We start from the raw sequence: 22117 nt of genomic DNA on the forward strand, positions 1-22117 counted from the left end.
TACTTGGTTTTGCCAAGCTACAACATCTTTTTCACTCCAATAAGAAAGCAAGTAGCTCCGACTTTAGTTGAATTGCAAGCTGGGACCTCTCTCCATCCGCTGGAGTTGCTCTAATACTAATTTTACTAACTACTAACTCCTATCACATCTACTTTTCAATAAAATAAAAATTGATAACAAAACAACAACTTATCATTTAAAACTACGTGGATTGATAAGTGTGAAGAGTATTTTGGACGGAGAGAGTAGATCAATAATGAATCAACACTCTCACAAGATATAATTTGTCTTATTCATACAAACATATAGCAATTGCACAAACCACACTGTCGCTAGTACTCGATGGAGCAATAAGTTCTGAAATTATTCATAGAGTGATGACAAGAAATAGAAAGCAGAATCCAGACCTTAAAGCGACACTTCAAATTTCAAATTAGGAAAACGATAAACAACCACCTCACAGTTTCATACTATGAGGACTGACATAGTACGCACTCATGCAGTGCGCGATTACTTGCAAGGAGGCAAGGGAGAGTCACATAAACACTTATTATGAGCATAATCGTACTTATTATAACGATTCAATTCCCCTCCTCTAGGAATCCTGCCACACAATCGATTATAACTCACATTGAACTGCTGTAGATTTGGCAACTTCGCCAACACCGGAGGCAGACTCCCATAAATCATATTATGGCTCAACTCAAGATGAAACAAGCTCCTCGTAAACACGACTTTCGAAAGGTCAAATGAAAACTTATTCCTCGAAAGGTTGATAGTTTGCAAGTGATCATTGTTTTCCCCAAACAACATTGAAGCATCACCAGTAAACGAATTCCTCGAAAGGTCTAAAGACGCGAAGTTAGGAGCTCCGAAAGATTTCGGAAGGGGTCCCGAAAGTTTGTTCTTAGCTAGGTGAAGGTAGAAATCATCTTGCTTAAACTTTCCAAAGCTCTCAGGGATGTGTCCAGTGAGTTGGTTACGCTCCAAGAAGATCCCACCGAGTTCTTTAAGTGAGGATAATGAGGGTGGGATTGGACCCGTGAGTTTGTTAACAGCAAAGTTTATGTAGGTTAATTTAGTAAGCTGGCTAAGAAAGTCTGGGACACTACCCGTGAGGTTGTTGTGGCTAAGTGTAAGAGATTTAAGGTTTTTAAGTTTGGAAATGGCTTGAGGGATATGACCGGTTAGCTTAGGGAGCTTATGGAAAGTGAGTGATTCAAGGTAAGGGAGGTCACCCACAGCGTCTGGGATAGATCCCGCAACCTTATCGTCTTTCGAGACGATAAGGGAGGTGATGCGGTGGGTGGTTTCGTCGCATTCGACTAAGTACCATTCGCAACAGTCGGTGTTATGAGTCCATGAGGCGAAAATGTAGGCGTTGTTGAAGGCTTTCTTGATATTGAAGAGGGTTTTTTTGTCTTGTGGGTGGCATAGCTCGGCAGAAAGCGTGGAGGAAAGGAGTAGGAGGAAAAGAGATATAGAGATGAGTGAGGCTTGGTGGTGGTGGTGGCTATACATTGTGTATCTTTAGTTTTTGTTTAAGAGAAGTAGAGAGAATGTTTGGAACATGAAGTAACACTTATTGTGGGGGGTTTAATAGGAGTGTTCTTACAAGAATATTGCTCCTCGGTTACTCGGAAAGAAGAATACTATTTCAAAAACATGTGGTTATTTTAGGAAAGAAATAATGCAGCGTGGTTTTTATGTGGGGTTGATGAGGGTTATGGCCCCGTGAGTATGAGTGGTGAAGACTGTAGACTGTAGAGGGGTGGCTATGTCACCCTTTAACAAAAGATCATAATCTTTTATGTCTGTTTTGGTGTATGTCATTTGAATATTGTTTTAATTATTTCAGAAGATCTTTATGAATGTAGTACATGGCTCTCCAACTAGCTCTCCACTCTCTTTCATCTATTCTCTCTCTTCAAGCTACTCTTAAGACTATGTCTAAAAACACCCAACAACAATAAAATTATTTAAAGAGCTCTCCATTCAACTCTTCATTGTTTTGTGGTCCCCATATCAATAAATGAACTTCATTTTATATTATGATTAAAGTTATATAAATAAGTTATTCATGTAAATTAAATATAATTACAAAAAAAATTATCTTTTTCATAATTTATGTAATGTGGAATTTTTTTTTAAATATTAATTTTGATTGCTAATATTTAATTTCATAAATTAAATAAAATAGTAGATGTGTATGAAATATATCCAATATTAGGCTCATTTTATAAATAAAGAAAAATTATAGTTGTTGGGATAGTAATTATTACAATTTTTTTTAATAAAAAAAATCATTAAATGGTGGTAAGAAGAAAAGAAAATTTAAGTAATTGTAATAGCATGTGGACCCCAAATATTGGAGAGCTATCTTTCCTTCAACCTCAAAGGTATCTCCCCCAAGAGCCACTTTACAAAGTGTCTCCATGGAGAGACACCCAAGACATACCAAGAGCCCCATTGTTGGGTAAGAGGTGGCTCTCCATTTTCTCTCTCCTTGGAGAACTACTTGGAGAACTATTTGGAGGGTCCAATTGTACATACTCTTACAGCCTTACAGGTCAAATAATTTTTTAAAGAATTAGAAAAAGCCAATAGTTGAAGAGTCAAACTTTTTTTAAAAAGTAGTAATTACAAGCATGATATAAACTAAAGTTAAGAAAGATAAGATTAAAAGTTAAAGTGGTATGATTAAAAAAGTTTGGTAACACCGTTTGATACAAATATATTATAAGACGGCGTTCCTATGAAAGAAATTGTGCCCACATGACACTATTCAATGTATGTGCACGTGACATGCACTCTTTTCAACCTTCTATTATACATGATATTATTTAAAAATATTAAACAATGTGTATCTACTAGAAGTCGGATACATGACATTTGGAATGAAATGTGAGAGTTTAACCACCAATCTACGATAAATTCAATGTTTAATATTTCAAAGTAAAACCTAATAAAGTCTTATAATCAGATGTAACTATAAAGACATAGACAAACTTCTTTTATTAAAGTAACAACATTCTCTTACTCCTATTTCATTATAATTGTTAATTTTATCTTCAATTCCTTATCAGTTTTTTTAAATAACTTATGATGCCACACCATCTATTTTTCAATTCTGCATTCGACAGGTGAAATTTATAAATAATAATATATTTGATAATTGTACAGACCCGGAAAATCTCCCATGCCAAAATAGTAGTTTTAAAATGTATGACAAATAGTTGAGTTCATAGCTACTTAACAATGAATTAAGAGTTATGAATTCTCACTAATAAGCTAATTCAAACGAGATAAAAACACTTTACACAAACTAGCCTCTAAATGAGAGACTTAAGTACTTAACAGTAAAATCACATGGAAGAGAAAAGCAATCAAACCGCCTATAACGCATAATCAAAACAACTGTAATCTCTTTTTTTGCACGCTAGTTTAACTCTGTTTGACAATACTGGATGAACATAAACTCAGGCCCGACCCTGGCCTGCGCAGGCGGGGTGCCCGCCCAGGGTCCCTAAATCAAGTTTAGTAGATCTTTATTATATTCATCCTGTTACCAGCAAAGGTTAGTAGTGGAGTTCCTAGTTTTGTTAGTGGGAACGCGAGATTCACGTTCAAATCGCGTGGTTATATTTTTTCTTTGTCTTAAATGTTGTTCTCCATATTACTTCCTTTTTTTAGATTTTCTTTTTTCTATGGGCTTTTAGATTTTCTTTTTACAATGACTTGGACTTGCTTGTTTATTATTTATTTTTAACCCATACTTTTTCTTGCCATCTTCTATTGATTACCAAATCCATGAATCTCAATCTTTAACTTTCTATCTACCACCTATTAAAAAGTTTTGTACATAATATTTCAATTTTTTTTAGTAAAAAGGAGTATGATTTTTATTTCTTATAGACCTTCATATTTGTTAATAGTGCTTATATGAAAATATAGTGTACACAACCCAAAGTCAAATATTAGGAATTTTATGTTATCAATTTTCTAGTGTTTACCAACTTAAATCTATATGATTGCATTATGATATTACATGTACTACTTTTATATCATAAAAATAAAATAAAAAAATTTAGCCTCTAAAGTTATAATAATGGATATATATACTTCTATATATTATGCTTCTACCCTAAATGTACGTAAACTATCTTATAGTAACATAATGTTATATGTGATAAAAGTTCTTGCATTGTGAGAGACAAAATAATACTTATATCTTTGTTTTACACTAATGAATAACTAAGATATCAATGATCAAAGTAGATTGCTAGAAGATACAAAAGTCAAAGTGTAACAAAAATTTTCAGTTTCAGTTTAAATTGTTGATTGTTATTTGTAAGTATATTTGATTTCTAATAATTATTTTAAGGCATCCAATAATAAAGTGCATTAAGCTTTAAATTTAATTTTCTACTCCATCCGTTTCCTAAAGATCTTCCCGCTTTCCGTTTAAGGGTGTTTCCAAAAGATATTCCCTGTTTTGCTTTATTCCTTATTTGGCAAAATAAATTTCCCTATTTACCCTCTCATGTCACTATCATATGGTCCACCATTACATTATTAATTCAATTTTACTCCCTTTCTCTCTCCTACTTTAACCCCTTTTTATTTGTTTATTTATCTTAACCCTTTTCTCTCTCCTACTTTACTCACACCATGCACCACACAACTTGATTTTCCTTGGTATCTGTAGGAACAGTAAGTGGAAAGATCTTTAGGAAACGGAGGGAGTATTTCGAAATTATGATTTTATTTGTCAATATACTGGTTGATCTAGTTTTTATAGATTTATAGATATTAACCATGTGAGATGAAATTTTTTTGGCTGAAGAAATAACTGATGACACATGTTAATGAGTCAATATTCAATTATTTGTTATCCTATAAACTATCATATTTTGCTTCAATTTCGTGTATTAGGAGGTCCTATTTTTTTCCCCTTGGTCCAATTATATTCATGAATGGCCCTGCATAAACTGAACTGATATGATAAAACCAAATCGATAATGTGTTATAACTGATAAGGTAGCTGATTAGCTAAACTGTTTGACAAAATTTTAATTGTTTAAGTTCATAAACTATTTTGGCAAAATTAATTGTTATCAAAAATCAAAGAAGATTTTCCAAAATTTCAGTTAAATTGATGAGGTTTTATTTTGTCCTTTAGGTGGCATAGCTCGGCCAAAAGCGTACAGGAAAGGAGTAGGAGGAAATGAGAGATACATATGAGTGAGGCTTGGTGGTGGTGGCTTTACATTGTGTATCTTTCGTTTTTGTTCGTCTTCAAGAGAAGAACTCGAGATAATGTTTTGGACATGAAGTAGTACTTAACTTGGGGGATTTTGTATCGGTTGCTCCGAAAGAAGAATATTTATATAAATATATTAAAAAGCGGTTTCTAAACAAGGAATGGTGTCACATGGCATTCTCTCTAGGGGTGTTTTACTTTATGTAATCCATGTATAATAAAAAATTAGAAATTACATAGTAAAAGATTTGATCCCATGACTTCAAGTTTATATACTAAAGTTTTAACCACTAGTCAAATTGTATTTAATGTTAACAATCAATAATTTAAAGTACAATATTAATAAGATAATTTTTTCCATACTCGATACCTAATCTGAACCTAGAAGTAGTTATTTAAAAAAACATGTGCTTATTTAGGAAAGCAGAAGCAATCATGCATGGACCATGGTACTTCATATGTGGGGTTGATAAGGGTTGCGGCCTCGTGATTCCGTGAGTATGAGTGGATAAGAGGGGGCTATGCCACCCTTTAACAACAAATCATAATCTTCTCTGTCTGATTTTGTGTATGTCAATTGTTTGAATTTCAGAAGATCTTTATGAAGATTTGGCGGTCTTACAAGTAGCGATGGCCACTGGTGCGTGCTGGGCGGACCGGATCGTAGGTCGTAGTGGGCTGGAATGAGATTTCACGGTCCAGGACCGGACCGTGAAATTCATGGACTGGGCGGACTAGTCCGCGGGCTGAAAAATCTTTGCCCACACCGGTCTGTTACCGGTTTTCACGGTTCGTGGGTCTGGTGGGCTGGACCGGGCTGACGGGCCGGCATGAAATTTTTTTTTTCAAAATTTTTTAATCATTGAAATTATTCATTATTGTTACATAAAATATTTTAAATAAATTAAAAATATATACAAATATTAATATTAATGAATAATTTTATTATTTTCAAATTTGATTGAATTATAATATATGCAATTTGATTAAAATATATACAATTTAATTAAAATATACACAATTTTGTTCAATATTTACTTGGATTGGGCTGGTCTGGTTCATGGGTCGGGTTGGACCGATTTCATGGTCCGGGCTGGGCGGTTTTAGTAGTGGGCTGGGCTCAAGAAATCTGGCCCACGACCCACCTACCAATTTCACGGTTCGAGCTGGGCTGGACCAGGTTTTTTGCTGGCCCGACCCACACGGCCCACGAGGTGGGCTGGGCTGGATGGGCTGGATTGACCCACACTGTTGGCCATCTCTACTTACAAGACAAATAGTTTTTTTTAAGAATTAGAAAAAGCCAATAGTTGAAGAGTAAAATATCTATACAAATTAGAAGTTAGTAAAAAAATGTAGTATAAATTAAAGTTAAGAAAAAAGTTTAGAAGTTGGTATGACTAAAAAAGTTTGGTAAGATGGTTTAATACTCCCTCTGGTCGTTATTAGTTTATCTCTTTCTTTTGCACATATTTTTAGGAGAAATAATGTTGTGGGTCATAAAAAAGAAAGATAAACTATATTTTATATTAAAGTTGAATGTATGTGTGACGAAAAGTTAGTGGTCCCATTCCAAAAATAGAAAAAAAAAGAGATAAACTAATAAGAGACATCACAAAAAAGAATATGGGTAAACTAATAAAGACCGAAGGGAGTACACAACTAGTAGTTTATTTTAGAACAATTAATTAGCCTCTAAATAATAATATATCTTTTTTTATTATACATGAAGTACTTATAAATTCAAAAGACAAACATACATATTCAATTGAAAATATGCATATTAAAAGATTAATGAGTTTAGAACCTCTATTTGCCTGACCCAAAAGGAGATACTTATTTTTCAATTGGAATATGTGTTAAGGTCCTAAGTTATTTGGATAAAATTTTAAGTTTAAATGAGTCTGATAGTCATCATGGTTTTAGGTCCATGATATAATGTTGCTTTAATAATATTATCATTTACTCCCTCCGTTTCTTAAAGATCTTCCTTGTTACTGTTTCTTAAGGCATTTGATTCAGATCAGGTTGATTGTAGCAACAATCATGACCAAAGTGGCCTTGAACACCGCACACTTCACAAAAGGAAGAAGTAATAGGAGCCACGGATGACATCGCATTAATACTCATATGAGGAGTACTAGATTGCAAAGATTTTAGTGAGTCCATCTTCATGCTCAACTGGGCTACTTGTGAAGACAACAAGGCATATGCATCATCATCCAACTTTTTCTTTGTAATAGTCCTGGAAGAACTATGATCATTCGCTGCTAAGTTGGCCAGAAAATTATACCCTTCATCCACCTCCTTATCTAAGAAGACACCCCTGCAGATGAATCAATCGTCTTGTAAGGTTGTAGACCATTGTAGAATGCTTGGGTGATGAACCACTTTCCAGATTGTGGTGTGGCATTCTCTCTGCAGATCCTTAAACCTATTCCATGCTTCCTTCAGTGTTTCATCGGGTTCTTGTTGGAAGGTGGCAAGCTTGTGTCTTATTTCTGCAGTCTTGGTGGGAGGGTAGTACTCTTTCAGGAATGCTTCAGATATAGCACTCCACTCAGTTTCATTAACATCGTTCAGCCACTTCTGTGCCTTGTCCTTTAATGAAAATTCAAAGACCATGACCTTCAACTGATCAGGAGTGACCCCTTGGTGCTTAAGGTACGACAGTTGTTGAAACCGTTGTAAATGATTTGAGGGTCTTCAGATGGATGCCACCAAACTGATTCTGCTGGATCATATTGATGAGGCAGGCTTGATTTCGAAGTTGCTGCTTGTATATCAGGCATAGTAGGGCCTGTGGGAACATTGCCAGGAGAAGGTACCCCATAAGATTCATGACTTAGGAGGCATGATTGGTTCTGTTGGCTCTTCCGTGGTTTTTCCCTGATTAGCAGACTGCCTTTTCTTCTTTTGTGTCTTCTTGAGCTGCCGGATGGTTTTCTCAAGATCAGGATCAGTTGGAACTGGAATACCTGTTCTTTTAGACCTGGGCATAAAAGAAACAAAAAAAATGTGCAGTGAGATGGCCTCAATTGGAACTTGAAGTTCCAATGAGACAGCAAATAGTCAAATAATTAATCAAAAGCTATAGAAACTAGCCGTCTCCCCGGCAACGGCGCCAAAAACTTGATGGTTTTAAAATATACCGCAAGTGCACGGTGTCTGTTTGCAGAAACTGGCAAATACGGGTCGATCCACAGGGAGAGGAGTTCTACAGATTTATGTTCAATTATCTAACTAATTCCAGAGAGGAAAATAATTGAGAATTAATAACTAACTAGATAAACTAGAACGCAGAAAATGGAATTTATCAAATAATTAAAACCTAGGGCAATCGATCGGTCCACCATGCTTATACCAGTTTAATCAATATAATATAGTTACAACAACACTTGGATTGAGGTTCGAATAAATGAAGTATTTCGTTAATCCTTGGTCAGGCATTAACAACTCCTAGATTAACATATGCCAGTACGGTCGCTCAACATAATCAAATCTACCTATTGTAATAAGCCTCTAATGAATATGATCTTTCGATTCTAATTCTTATTAGCTAAACATAACTCATGATATTGCGCAATTACATGAATTAAACAAGTATAACAAATCAAAGGAATTATTCTAATTCAATCCAATTATTGAAGAACATAAACCACAATAAAAAAGGTATAAACATGGCTTCCCTCTCTAAACCCTAGAAATAGACTACTCACTCATTATAATAAAACCAATAAACATAATCAAAGTAAAAAATTCATAAATTAAATAAGTAAGAAGAATACCAATGATTGAAGAACATGAAAAAGGAAATCGACGATCTATATAATCTTCCAATGAAAAGTTCAACAAAACTAGAGAGAATAAACTAAGTGTTTGGCCCTAAAAACGTAGAAAATAGAGATGTCTCTCGAAAATATCAAAAACCTATTTATACTTCTTACAAAAACCGGCTAAAAAACCCGAAAAAACGCGCCTCGAGAAACCTCCCGGTCGACCGGGCGAAATCCGCCCGGTCGGGCGACGGTGATCAGCATATTACGACAAAGGACCAAATCCGCCCAGTCGACGGGGCGAACCCGCCCGGTCGGGCGCGTAAGCAAATTTTCCCATTTGGTCGCCCGGTTGACCGGGCTAACATTCCTTGAATTTTGGTGAAAAAATAATTTCGCCCGGTCGGGCAAAACCGCCCGGTCGACCGGGCGGAGAAACATTTTTGCGTCAACTTGTGAAGGCTGTATCTCTCAAACCAGATGTCGGATTGGGCGTGTGACCTATCATTGGAAAGCCCTTGAAGTCTTGTTCCAACCCAATTGGAATTTCGTGATTATAATTGTATATCAAAAGTTATGGTCAAAATAGTGAACAGGTGTCAGTTTTGACACTTCTTTCACCAACTCTTTGCTTCATTCTAACTCGAAATTGTCCCGAATGGATGCATTGTGATCCTTGAGCAATATATCTTCATCTTCAATGATTAATAGGCTTGATCTTAGGTAATCATAATCAATTTGCATCAAAGTAACCTGAAAATGATCAAAACACGCAAACGGGGAGTAGTAGAGCACAACTTACGTAATTCATTCCATTATGCACCTAAATGCTCTAAAAGGAGTTCTAAATGCAATCAAAATGCATCTAAAAACTATATATAAATGTGACATATCAGTAGGAGAGAGAAAGGGAGTAAAATGGATTTAATAATATAATGGTGGACCATATGATAGGGACATGAGAGGGTAGAAAGGGAAAAAAAATTCCAAATAAGGAATAAAGTAAAAGAGGGAAGATCTTTTGGAAACGCACTTAAACGGAAAGAGGGAAGATCTTTAGGAAACGGAGGGAGTACTCGCTTTTGGTGGCGTGACAAAAATGATGTTTATTTACTCTATTTGTTCTTTTTTTTACTTGTTACATTTTTTAAAAATAGTTAAATTTTTATTATTTGCTATATTATTTTAACTTTTCTTATTTATAAACTTGGCCTACAAAACAAAATAATTATATATTTTGTTTTGTACTTTTCCTAGCAATTAAAGATTTTTTTACAACTTTTTCTTTCAAAAATTAAGACTCATCCACCTCATTTAATATTAAGAAGGTAAAAAAGTATACAAAAAAGATTGAATGGGACATTTCCTAAAAACTAGTGAAAACAACAATGTAAGTATGTAACAAGTAAAAAAAAACGAAAGGAGTATTATTTTTCTATTTTTAATCTTCTATGATTTTAAAAATAAGGATTCTAGTAACTTATTAAGGTATGTATTGAAGTTTTCTCATATTTCTAAATCGAAGAACATAAAAAATAGGAGTAGCTCAATCAACTAAACTCAAATAATGAAAAACGTCATTAGATACTCAAATTCAGAAATTAAAAAAGTATTACCACCGTTTCCTAAAGATATTCTTTGTTACTGTTCCTACATATACCAAGAAGATCTATTTGTGTGAGCCGGGGTATAGGGTGGGTGAAGTAGGAGAGAGAAAGGGGTTAAGATAAATAAATAAATAAAAGGGGTTAAAGTAGGAGAGAGAAATGGAGTAAAATTGAATTAATAATGTAATGTGAACCATATGATAGAGACATGAGAGGGTAAAAAGGGAAAAAAATTCCAAATAAGGAATAAAGTAAAAGAAGGAAGATTTTTTGGAAACGCACTTAAACGGAAAGAGGGAAGATCTTCAGGACACGAAGGGAGTAAAGAATAATTGATATCAATAAATATTGAGCGGCGCAAATAAACAAGTGAGACCTAGGATCTTTTCAAATAAAATCCATAAATAAATCATGTCGGAAAAGATAGTTAATTTTATTAATACAAGATACCATAGAAGTGCACAATAAACACATGACACTAGATAAAAACGGGTGATGAGTTCTGAAACGCCAACGAATTGACAAGAAATGAATAACAAAATCCACACCGACACTTCAAATTCCAATTTGGAAAACAATAAACAACAACTTCATGGTTTCATACTACTACTAGTCTACTATGTGGTATATAGTGGACTAGTGGTACTGAATACTGTCAATAGTTCGACATGATTCACTTGCAACGAGGCAAGGGAGAGCCACACAAACACTTGTTATGAGCATAATCATACTTATCAAACTGTTTCATTATCCCTCCTGTAGGAATCCGACCGCACAACCGATTATAACTCACGTTAAAGTTATACAGATTCGGCAACGTCGGCAACATAGATGGTATTCCCCCGTAAATCATATTATGGCTCAAATCAAGCTGAAACAAACTCCTTGGCAACACAACTTTAGACAAGTCGAATGAAAATTTGTTCCTAGAAAGGTCCACTGTTTGCAAATCCTTGTTTTTCCCAAACAACATTGAAGCATCACCTGTAAACGAATTCCTAGAAAGGTCTAAAAGCGCGAAATTGGGATCTCCTAAAGATTTCGGAAGAGGTCCTGAAAGTTTGTTCTTAGCTAACTTTACGTAGAAATCGGTGTGATGCTTAAATTTTCCGAAACTCTCAGGGATGTGTCCAGTGAGTTGGTTGCGCTCCAAAAAGAGCGCACCGAGTTCTTTAAGTGAGGATAGCGAGGCAGGGATAGGACCAGTGAGTTTGTTAACGGAGAGGTTAATGTAGGTTAATTTACTAAGGTGGCCAACAAAGTCGGGGATTGGACCCGTGAGATTATTATGGCTAAGCCACAAGTACTTAAGGTTTTTAAGCTTGGATATAGCGTGCGGGATTGGGCCGGTGAGCTTAGGGAGGTTGGTTAAGATGAGCTGCTCTAGGTAAGGGAGATCACCGACGGTGTCGGGAATGTGGCCCGCAACCTCGTCGTCTTTGCTGACGGAGAGGGTGATGACGCGGTGTGTGGTTTCGTCGCATGTGACTAAGTACCATCCGCAGCAGTCTGTGTTGTGTGTCCAAGAAGCGAACATGTAGGCATTGTTAAAGGCTTTTTTGATCTTGAAGAGGGTTCGTTTGTCGTCCGGGTGGCATAACTCCGCGGAGAGGGTGGAGGAGAGGAGGAGGAGGAGCACAATGGAGAAGAGGGAGAGTTGGTTGTGATGAGTACTACTACTCATTATGTTTTAGTTTTTGTTTTAAGAGGGAAATGTTTGTTGGTTGGTGCAATGAAGCAACAATTTTGGGGGGTTTTTATAGGCGGGAGTGTTAGTATGAGAATTGCTCTACTGTTGTATGAAAAGACAAATTAATCATTGGACTATTTGTGGTGTTGCTAGAGGTGGTGGATGAGAGGTTGAGAGTGGTGAGAAAGGGCCCAAAGCACCACTTAGTAGTGAGCTTGAGAGCACTCCAATTTCCGGTAAATTCAAATTTCAAGGGCAAATTTCCGCATATGCTGCAAATGCGAAAGATATGATTTACGATAGGCCATAATGAGTCATCTGTAAACTTTACAAAAAGAGTATCAAAAGCAAAACCATATCCATAACTCTTAATCAAAACCACCCATATTTCTTTATGTACTATTCGATGCACGAGCCTTCAATATCTACCAAAAAAACCCCATAACCGTCCAATAATGCACCTAGCCTTAATGCAATATGGATTTTATTTTCACCGGTAGGTGGTAATCCTATGGTTTTACGAAATTCTTGATGTATCCATGCACTTTCAAAAATTAATCATTGGACTATTTGTGATGTTGATAGAGGTGGTGGATGGAAGGCTGAGAGTCGTGAGAAAGGGCCCAAAGCACCAGTTAGTAGTGAGCACACCCATTTAACTAAATTCAAATTTCAATGGCAGATTTACGCATATGCTGCAAATGCGAAAGAGATCAAGCAGGGTGCATATGCTTTAATTTGCAAATAGGAAGATGCACTTTTGGATTATAGTACTAGTACATAAAAAAAAATTAGTGTCGGAACATAATTTGTTTTGAGGGAAAAGTGTTGAAATATATAAGTTAACCTTTACAATGGGAAAAATATTTAACCAACTGCAACAATTAGTGCTACCAAACCGTTAATGCAATCAACTATCTTATTAGTTTCAGCACCTTATCAGTTTCAACTATAATATTTTCAATTTCAGGTTTTTAGCTAGTTTACCGGTCATTTTTATCTAGTGTTGTCAAATGTTGAATCTCATTAGGGTGCGTTCTATTCAACTTATTGGACCTGAACTTATTGGAACTTATCTAAACTGAACTTATTGAACCTGAACTGAACTTATTGAAACTTATTAAACCTGATTGGACCTGATTGGACCTGATTCAACTTATTGGACCTAATTGAACCTGATTGGAACTTATTGGACCTAATTGAACCTGATTGACCTTATTGGACCTTATTGGAACTTATTGACCTTGATTGAAACTTATTAGACCTTATTGGACCTGATTGAAACTTATTAGACCTTATTGAACCTGATTGAAATTTATTTGACCTTATTAGACAAAAACATTGACCATGAATAACATAAATATTACCACTAACGTAAATACTACCCTCAAAATTTTTTATGGAATAATAATTATTATAATTCGTCCTTTAAAAATAATGATTATTAATTATCTCTTATGATAATTAATTTAACAAAAAAATTACTATTTATATATTTGCCTATACATATCTTTCATCACTAATATATCTAATAGTGTTGTATGTTTTAATTTTATAAAACACTAGTAGAACATCAAAAAATTAATTTTATAAAATACTAGTAATTACTAATCTAAGATGAGCAAAAGAAAGATACTCCAGTGATGATAATGAAGCAATCAATTGATAACATTTATATCTTTCATAGTTATTAGTAACGAAAATATGTTATCTCTAGTTATTTAAAGACGAATTGCAAAATATTGTAATTATAATAATTATTATTATTATTATTATTGTTAACCTTAATTATTTGACCATGATTATAATATTATTCAATAGCAATATGAATAATCAAATAATAGACAATAATACAAGTATAATACTATACATTGTGGTACTTTAATAAAAAAATTCTAATAATGACATAATCCGCTAATAGTAATATGAATAATAAAATAATAGACATAATACAAATAAATAATAAAATAATAGACACTAATACAAGTATAATACTATATAATCATTGTGGTACTTTAATCAAAATTCTAATAATAACATAATCCGCTAATAGTGATATGAAATTATGAATAACAAAATAGTGGACAATAATACAAATGTTTATTAAACATTGACTATTTGGACTTTATTGGACCTTATTAGACCTGATTGGAACTTATTGGACCTTATTAGACCTGATTGGAACTTATTGGACCTTATTAGACCTGATTGGAACTTATTGCACCTGATTGGAACTTATTGCACCTGATTGGAACTTATTGGACCTTATTGGAACTTATTGAACTTATTAGACCTTATTGCAACTTATCTGAACTTATCTGAACGTATTGGACCTGAAACTTAATTTTTTAAGTTGAACAGAACGCACCCTTAATCACATGTGAGTGTCCACATTGGAGAAAGAGGAAAGACTAAACCACTTTATAAGTTTAGGAGCTACTCCTCCTATCACCAATTGATTTTAGTACCTCCTTGAGCTTATAGGTGGGCTAAACTCTCATCCTTCTTATTGGGTTACTCAGACCAAGCTCATTTCATGTAATCTGAAATTTAACACCAAATATGGCCAAAATGAAAGAAATGTTTGTTGGTTGGTACAATGATGTTTAATTTTTTAATTCTATTGCTAATAGTTATCCCACGTTTATACATGCTAGATTTCTCATCAACAATGCAAGCAGGGTGCTTATACTATTTTTTTCTTTATAATTTTTGGTTTCATTACTTATACCAAAGAGTTAAAAAAACGTTTATAGTAAGATCGAGACTGAGAGCAGGACCCATGACGGCAGGTTGCAGATACTTTCAGATAAAGTCAAGGATGACTGGATACGGAGTAGGGTGCATATGCATCATGTAGATTTTTTGGAAGACAGCAAAATTGACTTCACGTACGGAAATGGCTGGTTGATTCTTGCGCACATGGGGAGCAATGATTCGAACAAATAAAAGCAATGCATGCATCATTTCGCCAACAAGCTCAAGTGCTCAATTATCCCGGTTTACTTCGCCTTATTTTTCTTACACTGAAATTATTATTGCTCAACTAAATTTCAATTTAAAAATTCATCAAATTGTTGATTTTGATTTATAACCGTTTAGAACTACATTTTGCTAATCTTGAGTGTATCTTTCTGTTTGGGCCCATAGCCTGGCCCAATTAACATCAGAAGACACTTTTTTGAGGCATCAGATCCCCTAGGTCAAAAGAGATTCATCAGCTTTTAGGGATCAAGACAGCTTTACCTTAAAAAGGGGGAGGCTTCCCTAGGTCTGGGGATGCTTCCCAAAAGGATTTTCTGTCTGGGAAATCCCCAGCATTATAAATACCGACCATCTCATCAATGATTAGGTATTTAATTCTCAGTTTCTCACATAACAAAACCAGAGTATCTCTCTCTAGACTGGATTACTTTTTCTTTCTACCACAATCTCAACTGACTAGAGCGTCGGAGAGGCTTTCCCAGGAACACCCCCGAGCCAGTTTTTCCTTGTTTTGCAGGATTGGCAGCTACGAGACTCGGGATTCTAACCTCACTCGGGATTTGACTCTCACCCTAAACACATTATTCTTTTGACTAGTTTCGAGGCCGAAACACTTTCTTAAGATTAGTTTTCATCATTTAAATTGAGTTACGTTGATTAAGTTTTAAAAATAATTTTATTGATCAAAATTTTATGTGGCCAATAAAAAAATGAGAACTTTTTGAGTTTATTGTAGCCACTACTTTTAGTTAATCTCACTATATTTTTAGTGATTCATCTTGTTTATTGATTTCGTGACCTTTAAAACATTCAGAAAAACATTGACGAAAATCAGGTGAATTGTTAATTGTCAATTTGTTAATGTATAACTATTAGTCATAGTTTTAGCTTATTTATTAAAATTAAATAAATAAATGATGTAGAGGATTTTAAATTTAAAATGAGCGATCTTGATTAGACAAATTATCATGTGTAGAATTTTATTATTACCATTATAAACTTATTTAAGAAAAATATACTAATTCAATTATAAAGGAATCCAATGAAAGTTTTAGAGGGGAGTACTTCTCATGCTTGAATGCCTGAAACATCATACTAAACATTTAAGTTTTTCATGGCCTCTACCTACAGGTCCACAAAAGCAGGAAATGTTTGTTCATGTGGGCCATATTTTAGTCCAATGACATTTCATCCCCTAGAGAATTCATTATCCTCTCTTTTGTTCAATATGCCATTATATTCTTAGTAGATTATTTATTTATTTCAAATGCTCTAAAAGTACCCCTCCTTATTTTTAAACTATCTATTCACTTTATTTTTCAATCTGTCTTTTAAGATCTATTCACAACGCTTATTTTTTTTTAAAAATATACCATATTTTACCATATTTTAATCATGTGTAGTACACATTTTTATTATCTTCCTTAAAATAAAGTAATAAATTCTCTATCTCTCAAACTCTCCTATTCTCCCCTTCCCTTCCTTTTTTTCTCCTCTTTTTTCTAGTGATGGGCTGTCATGGATATTCTCCTCTATGGTAAGTCCCTTTTTCTTTATTGTTATCAGTTTTTTTAGTTTATATTCTTTTTTTTTGTTGAATAAATTAGTCTTTCTTTATCAGAGTTTCTTGAGCCCTGTTGTGAGACCTTTTGTCTTCTCTGGGTGTCTCATCGTCTCCTATAAGAGTTGTAAATTTTTTTTGTGTGTTTGTAGGCCATGTATGTGAAATTATTCTCATTGGTTAAATTTCAAGATTATCAACATGGAGGGACTGAAAGCTCGGATTTGGTCAACATTCTTTGATCAAAGAATGCTCTATATATTCCAAACTATGTCAAAACAATATACAAAACGAAATATAATGCCAGCCTAGCCTCCTTCCCTTCTTTGTGTAATCTATGTTATGGTCGCGCAGCCTCGCCCGACTAGGCTAGGTTGCTCGCTTCAGCAGTTCATGAAAGCAAGGTGCACGATCAGATTGGGTGGGCACGCCCTATTGGGCACTCTCAATGAATTACAATCGTGCGAACAACGCCGATCATGCTCGAGACATTAGTTGGTTTGAAGAAAATGATCGCTGATCGGGCGGGTGTTGTCAGACCCGATCGAGCGACGGGGCTTTTGATGCGGGATGCACGGTTCCTTTCAGGGTTTTGTGCGGAATATATTATATGGTTTTGTTAGGGTTTCCTATGTTATAAAAGGACATCCTTAATGTTCATTATTTGATACACACTTTTAGCGTCGAGTATTTTAGGACTCCTTGTAATTACTCTCTCTATTTTTCTCTATTATAGTGAAGAAGCTCTTGATTCCATCACCTGTGGACGTAGGTGTATTTTGACCAAACCACGTAAATCCTTGTGCTCTCTTGTTTATCTTTATTGTTTTTTCTGAACCTTATTATTTCATTGACTTGTTATGCATTAATCAAACATTACAATACCCCTTTCCTAACAATACTAATATGGGCTATGGCTAATTTTGGTATGAGCTATATTGGTTAACCCATCCTCCCAAGGATTGGTTGAGGTTATTTCACTAAGGATGGCTGGATAGGAGGGCGACAAACATGCATAGTTAACCCCCTAATTGTAAAAGTTCTTTTTGCCATATTTCGACCGTCTTCAAAGCCCAATAATATATCCTCAAATCTAAAAGTTAGGGTCCTTTGGCCAATCCTTGTCCATAACTCTAAAAGTAGACTTTTCCAAAAGAGTTTAGATCTCATTTTGGATTATGTTAAGTTTAGGTTAATTTTACGTGTGATCATCTCATTCATCAATCAAGTATATATATATACATCCTGCATCTAGCTAGAGTTCTATTAGGGATAACATACTATCCCTCAAGTCTATCTTAAACATATAAAGATAATTCCTAACACCCTCCCTCAAGTGGGAGCATGCAAATCACGAATGCCCAACTTGGACAACAAAAATTCAAACTGAGTCCTACCAAGTGCTTTGGTAAAAATATCGGCCAGCTGAAACTTAGTAGGAACATAGGACGGACTCACAAGACCTTCAGTCACAGCATCACGAACGAAATGACAATCTGCCTCAATGTGTTTTGTACGTTCATGAAACACCGGATTCTGTGCAATATATAAGGCAGATCGACTATCACAATATAATCGTAATCCTGCAGGATGTTGAATTCTGAGATCACCTAATAACTGCTTCAACCACTTTAATTCACACACAATAGCAGCCATCGAACGATATTCTGCCTCTGCAGATGATCGAGAAACTGTAGGCTGCTTCTTAGTCTTCCAGGAAATAGGAGAATATCCCAACAATACAAACCACCCACTCACAGATCTCCTAGTAAGAGGACAACTAGCCCAATCCGAATCACACCATCCCTCCAGGCGGAGATCACTGTCAGAACGAAATAATATGCCCTGTCCTGGATTTTTCTTCAAATATCGAACTACGCCTAACGCAGCCTCCCAATGAACCACCATAGGCACTTGCATAAACTGTGATAAAATGTGAACAGAGTATGCCAGATCAGGTCTCGTAACAGCAAGATATATCAATCTGCCCATCAATCTACGATATTTCTCCGGATCATCAAACACAGGACCCTCTGCCACAGCCAGCTGATGGTGCTGCTCCATAGGAAACTCTGCAGGTTTCGCCCCAAGTAACCCTGCCTCCGCAATGATATCCAATGCATACTTCCTTTGACTCATAAAAATTCCCTGTACCCCCTGGCAATCTCAAGACCAAGGAAATATTTCAAAGCTCCCAAATCCTTCATTTTAAAACATTTCCCAAGGTAAACTTTGAAGTTCAGTAAAGCTTTTTGATCATTTCCTGCAATAATCATGTCATGCACATATATGAGAACATTCAACTGAATATTATTCCTAGTAAACGTAAACAAGGAATAATCAGAATAGGACTGCTTAAACCCATATGGTTTCAAAGCAGTGGCCAATTTTGCAAACCAACATCTAGGTGTCTGCTTCAAGCCATACAATGATTTCTTCATCCTGCACACTAGATTAGACTTATTTCCCTGAAAACCAGGTGGAATTTTCATGTACACTTCTTCCTCCAAATCTCCATATAAGAAGGCATTATGGACATCCATCTGATGAATGTCCCATTTCTTGACTGCTGCAACGGCTAGGAAAGTACGAACAGTAGTCATTTTTGCTATTGGGGCAAACGTTTCGTTATAATCAATCCCTTCCACCTGATGATGGCCAAAGATAACCAATCGTGCCTTCAGTCTCTGAAGGTTTCCTTTCTCATCATATTTTTCTGTATACACTCACTTACTCCCCAATGCCTTTTTTCCTGGAGGAAGTGTTTGTAATTCCCATGTGCCCTGATTTTCCAGAGCTTGTATCTCAACTCCCATGGCCTCACGCCACCCTTCATGTTTCATGGCCTCTTTAAATGATTTTGGAGGACCCCCTGTAGTTATAGCAGCTAGAAACCTGCGATGGTTAGCAGAAAACTTTTCACAGCTAACATAATGTGTAATAGGATATGGGGTACTTGAGGACGTTGTCGAAGCAGGTGCCTGAGTTGATGAACTTTTCTTTTTCACTACCGTATGAGTAACAAAATCATGTAACTTTTTATTCGGTATTTTGGTTCGTTTTCCTCTTCCCAAATCCTCCACATCTCGAAGTGGATGTGAGTATTGTCGAAGCATAGCCAATCTATAAAGTGAGTGAATATAAGTTTTATAAACATAAATCGTTGTAACAATGAGCTAATTATTTTATTAAATAGTTAATTAACTTGGTCACACAAACTTAGTTCATTGAATTAAATTAAACAAACCTTAGCTTCCATGTAAATATTACTATTATACAAGTTTATAAAACTCACGTAGTATGAAAATGGTCATTACCATATTTACCAAAGTTACCACAAGCATTATCAACTAATATCTATAGGTAGTTTTATTCTGATTGATACTGTTGGATTATGCTCCAAAATTAGTCAAATAGTTTTCCTAATAGTTAGAATTAGTTGTTAATAATTAGTTAGTGGGTTAACAAGTAGTGGTCTAGATAATGGTCTAGTTAGTGGGATAGCAAGTAGTGGGCTACATAGTGGACATGTGATTAATAGTGCTTTGTATGCCTATTTAAAGATTGTTTTGTTTATTCATTAAGCGTGTACATGAAAAATATATAAAAATGTAGTCTTTCTAATTCTCTCCAAGTTTCTCTTTTTTTATCCTTTAAAAATTCTACATGGTATCAAGAGCTCCAGGTTAGATCCGGAAAAGGGAAAGAGATGAAGCAAAAAAAAAAAAAAAAAAAAAAGAGAGAGAGAGATAGAGAGAGAAAGAGAGTATTAAAAACAAAATTAAGTAAAAAGAAACAAGCAATGCAGCTTGATTTCATTGTTTGTGAGCAAAATTTTTGTTTGAGTGAAATTTTTTGTGTTTAACCATGAAAGTAATGGTTGGGTGTGGTGTGTTGTTGGGTTCCCTTTTAGCCCATGAAAATGGATTTTAATCCTGTGAAAAAGAGGGCATAAAAAATTGCCTGAGTTGAAGATTGAGTAATCTTTACGAGTGTGTGGAAGTCGTAGTCAACGCAGAAACGGTTTCCGAAATTAAAGTAGTGGACTTAGTCAATTTGCAAGGCAAAGTCAAAATGAGTTTATGGAGAGAAGTGCTCCATTGAGTGAAGGTTGGTGATAATGTGCATCAACAAATTAAAATACGGTGTTGGTGAGACGTGCATCAGCAAATGTTTGGTGATGAGAAGTGCATCACATATGAAGGGAAGTACTTCATAAATTTATTTATTTTTTAACCAATTTTGAAGCAAAGGGGTGTGTTGGATTATGCTCCAAAATTAGTCAAATAGTTTTCCTAATAGTTAGAATTAGTTGCTAATAATTAGTTAGTGAGTTAACAAGTAGTGGTCTAGATAATGGTCTAGTTAGTGGGATAGCAAGTAGTGGGCTACATAGTGGACATGTGATTAATAGTGCTTTGTATGCCTATTTAAAGATTGTTTTGTTTATTCATTAAGTGTGTACATGAAAAATATATAAAAATGTAGTCTTTCTAATTCTCTCCAAGTTTCTATTTTTTTCTCCTTTAAAAATTCTACATGGTATCTCCAAAAGATACAACATTAACGATTAGTCAGCTATTGAGACCATGATTGATTTTAATTAGACTCAACTAAATTAGGGATTATGAAAACTAACCCAAACATTACTCTTTGACCCAATAAGAACAAACAAGCCCAAAACAATGAGTAGAAAAGGTATGTCATTATAGTTGATCCAAAGAAAGGAAGAAGAATAGGAAGAGCAGGGGTGTCATTATAGTTGAGAAAAAATGCAGCGAGTGAGAGACAGAGAGTAGCGAGAAAGAGAGAGAACGTGAGAGGAGGGAGGAGGGTGCAAGCGAGATAGGGAGGTCGGCTCGGAGGGTGGCGCACTGGTGCGCCGGTGGTTAGCCGCAGGTTGAGGATGATGTTGCGGTAGTTCGAAGGTGGCAGGCGCGTGGTGGTGGTGTGGCAGTAGCCCAAAATAGAGGAGATAGAGAAAGGTAGGACAGTAACGCATTGACTAAATTAGGTCTTATACCAGGTAAGTGTTGGCCCAGTGGTGATGGGACTGGCTTTGGTAAGACGGACCCATGTTCGAATCCCCGCAACATTCTTGGGAGAGGAATGAAACCTAACCACTCCAAACTTGGCCTTATTCCACTTTGAATCACGAATAATAACTAATCTACTTACGTTTCAAATTACTCGCTACACTTTTTTTTTAACAGTTCCCTAGGCAATTTTGGTTAG

The 22117-nt window shown here is 35.3% G+C and overlaps 2 protein-coding genes across 2 annotated transcripts; both read right to left on the reverse strand.

The window, feature by feature from the left end:
* Nucleotides 1-257: 257 nt before the first annotated feature.
* On the reverse strand, nt 258-1712 carry LOC104889235 (polygalacturonase inhibitor). Its single transcript, XM_010674407.4, has one exon. It carries the CDS (start codon nt 1519-1521, stop codon nt 511-513), a length of 1011 nt encoding a protein of 336 aa, XP_010672709.2. The 5' UTR covers nt 1522-1712; the 3' UTR covers nt 258-510.
* A 9348-nt stretch (nt 1713-11060) lies between these two features.
* On the reverse strand, nt 11061-12549 carry LOC104889236 (polygalacturonase inhibitor). The gene has a single exon (XM_010674409.3). It carries the CDS (start codon nt 12328-12330, stop codon nt 11320-11322), a length of 1011 nt encoding a protein of 336 aa, XP_010672711.2. The 5' UTR covers nt 12331-12549; the 3' UTR covers nt 11061-11319.
* Nucleotides 12550-22117: the final 9568 nt, after the last annotated feature.

Source organism: Beta vulgaris, chromosome 3 (genome assembly GCF_026745355.1).
Source record: "Beta vulgaris subsp. vulgaris cultivar EL10 chromosome 3, EL10.2, whole genome shotgun sequence".
NCBI classification, from domain to species: Eukaryota; Viridiplantae; Streptophyta; class Magnoliopsida; order Caryophyllales; family Amaranthaceae; genus Beta; species Beta vulgaris.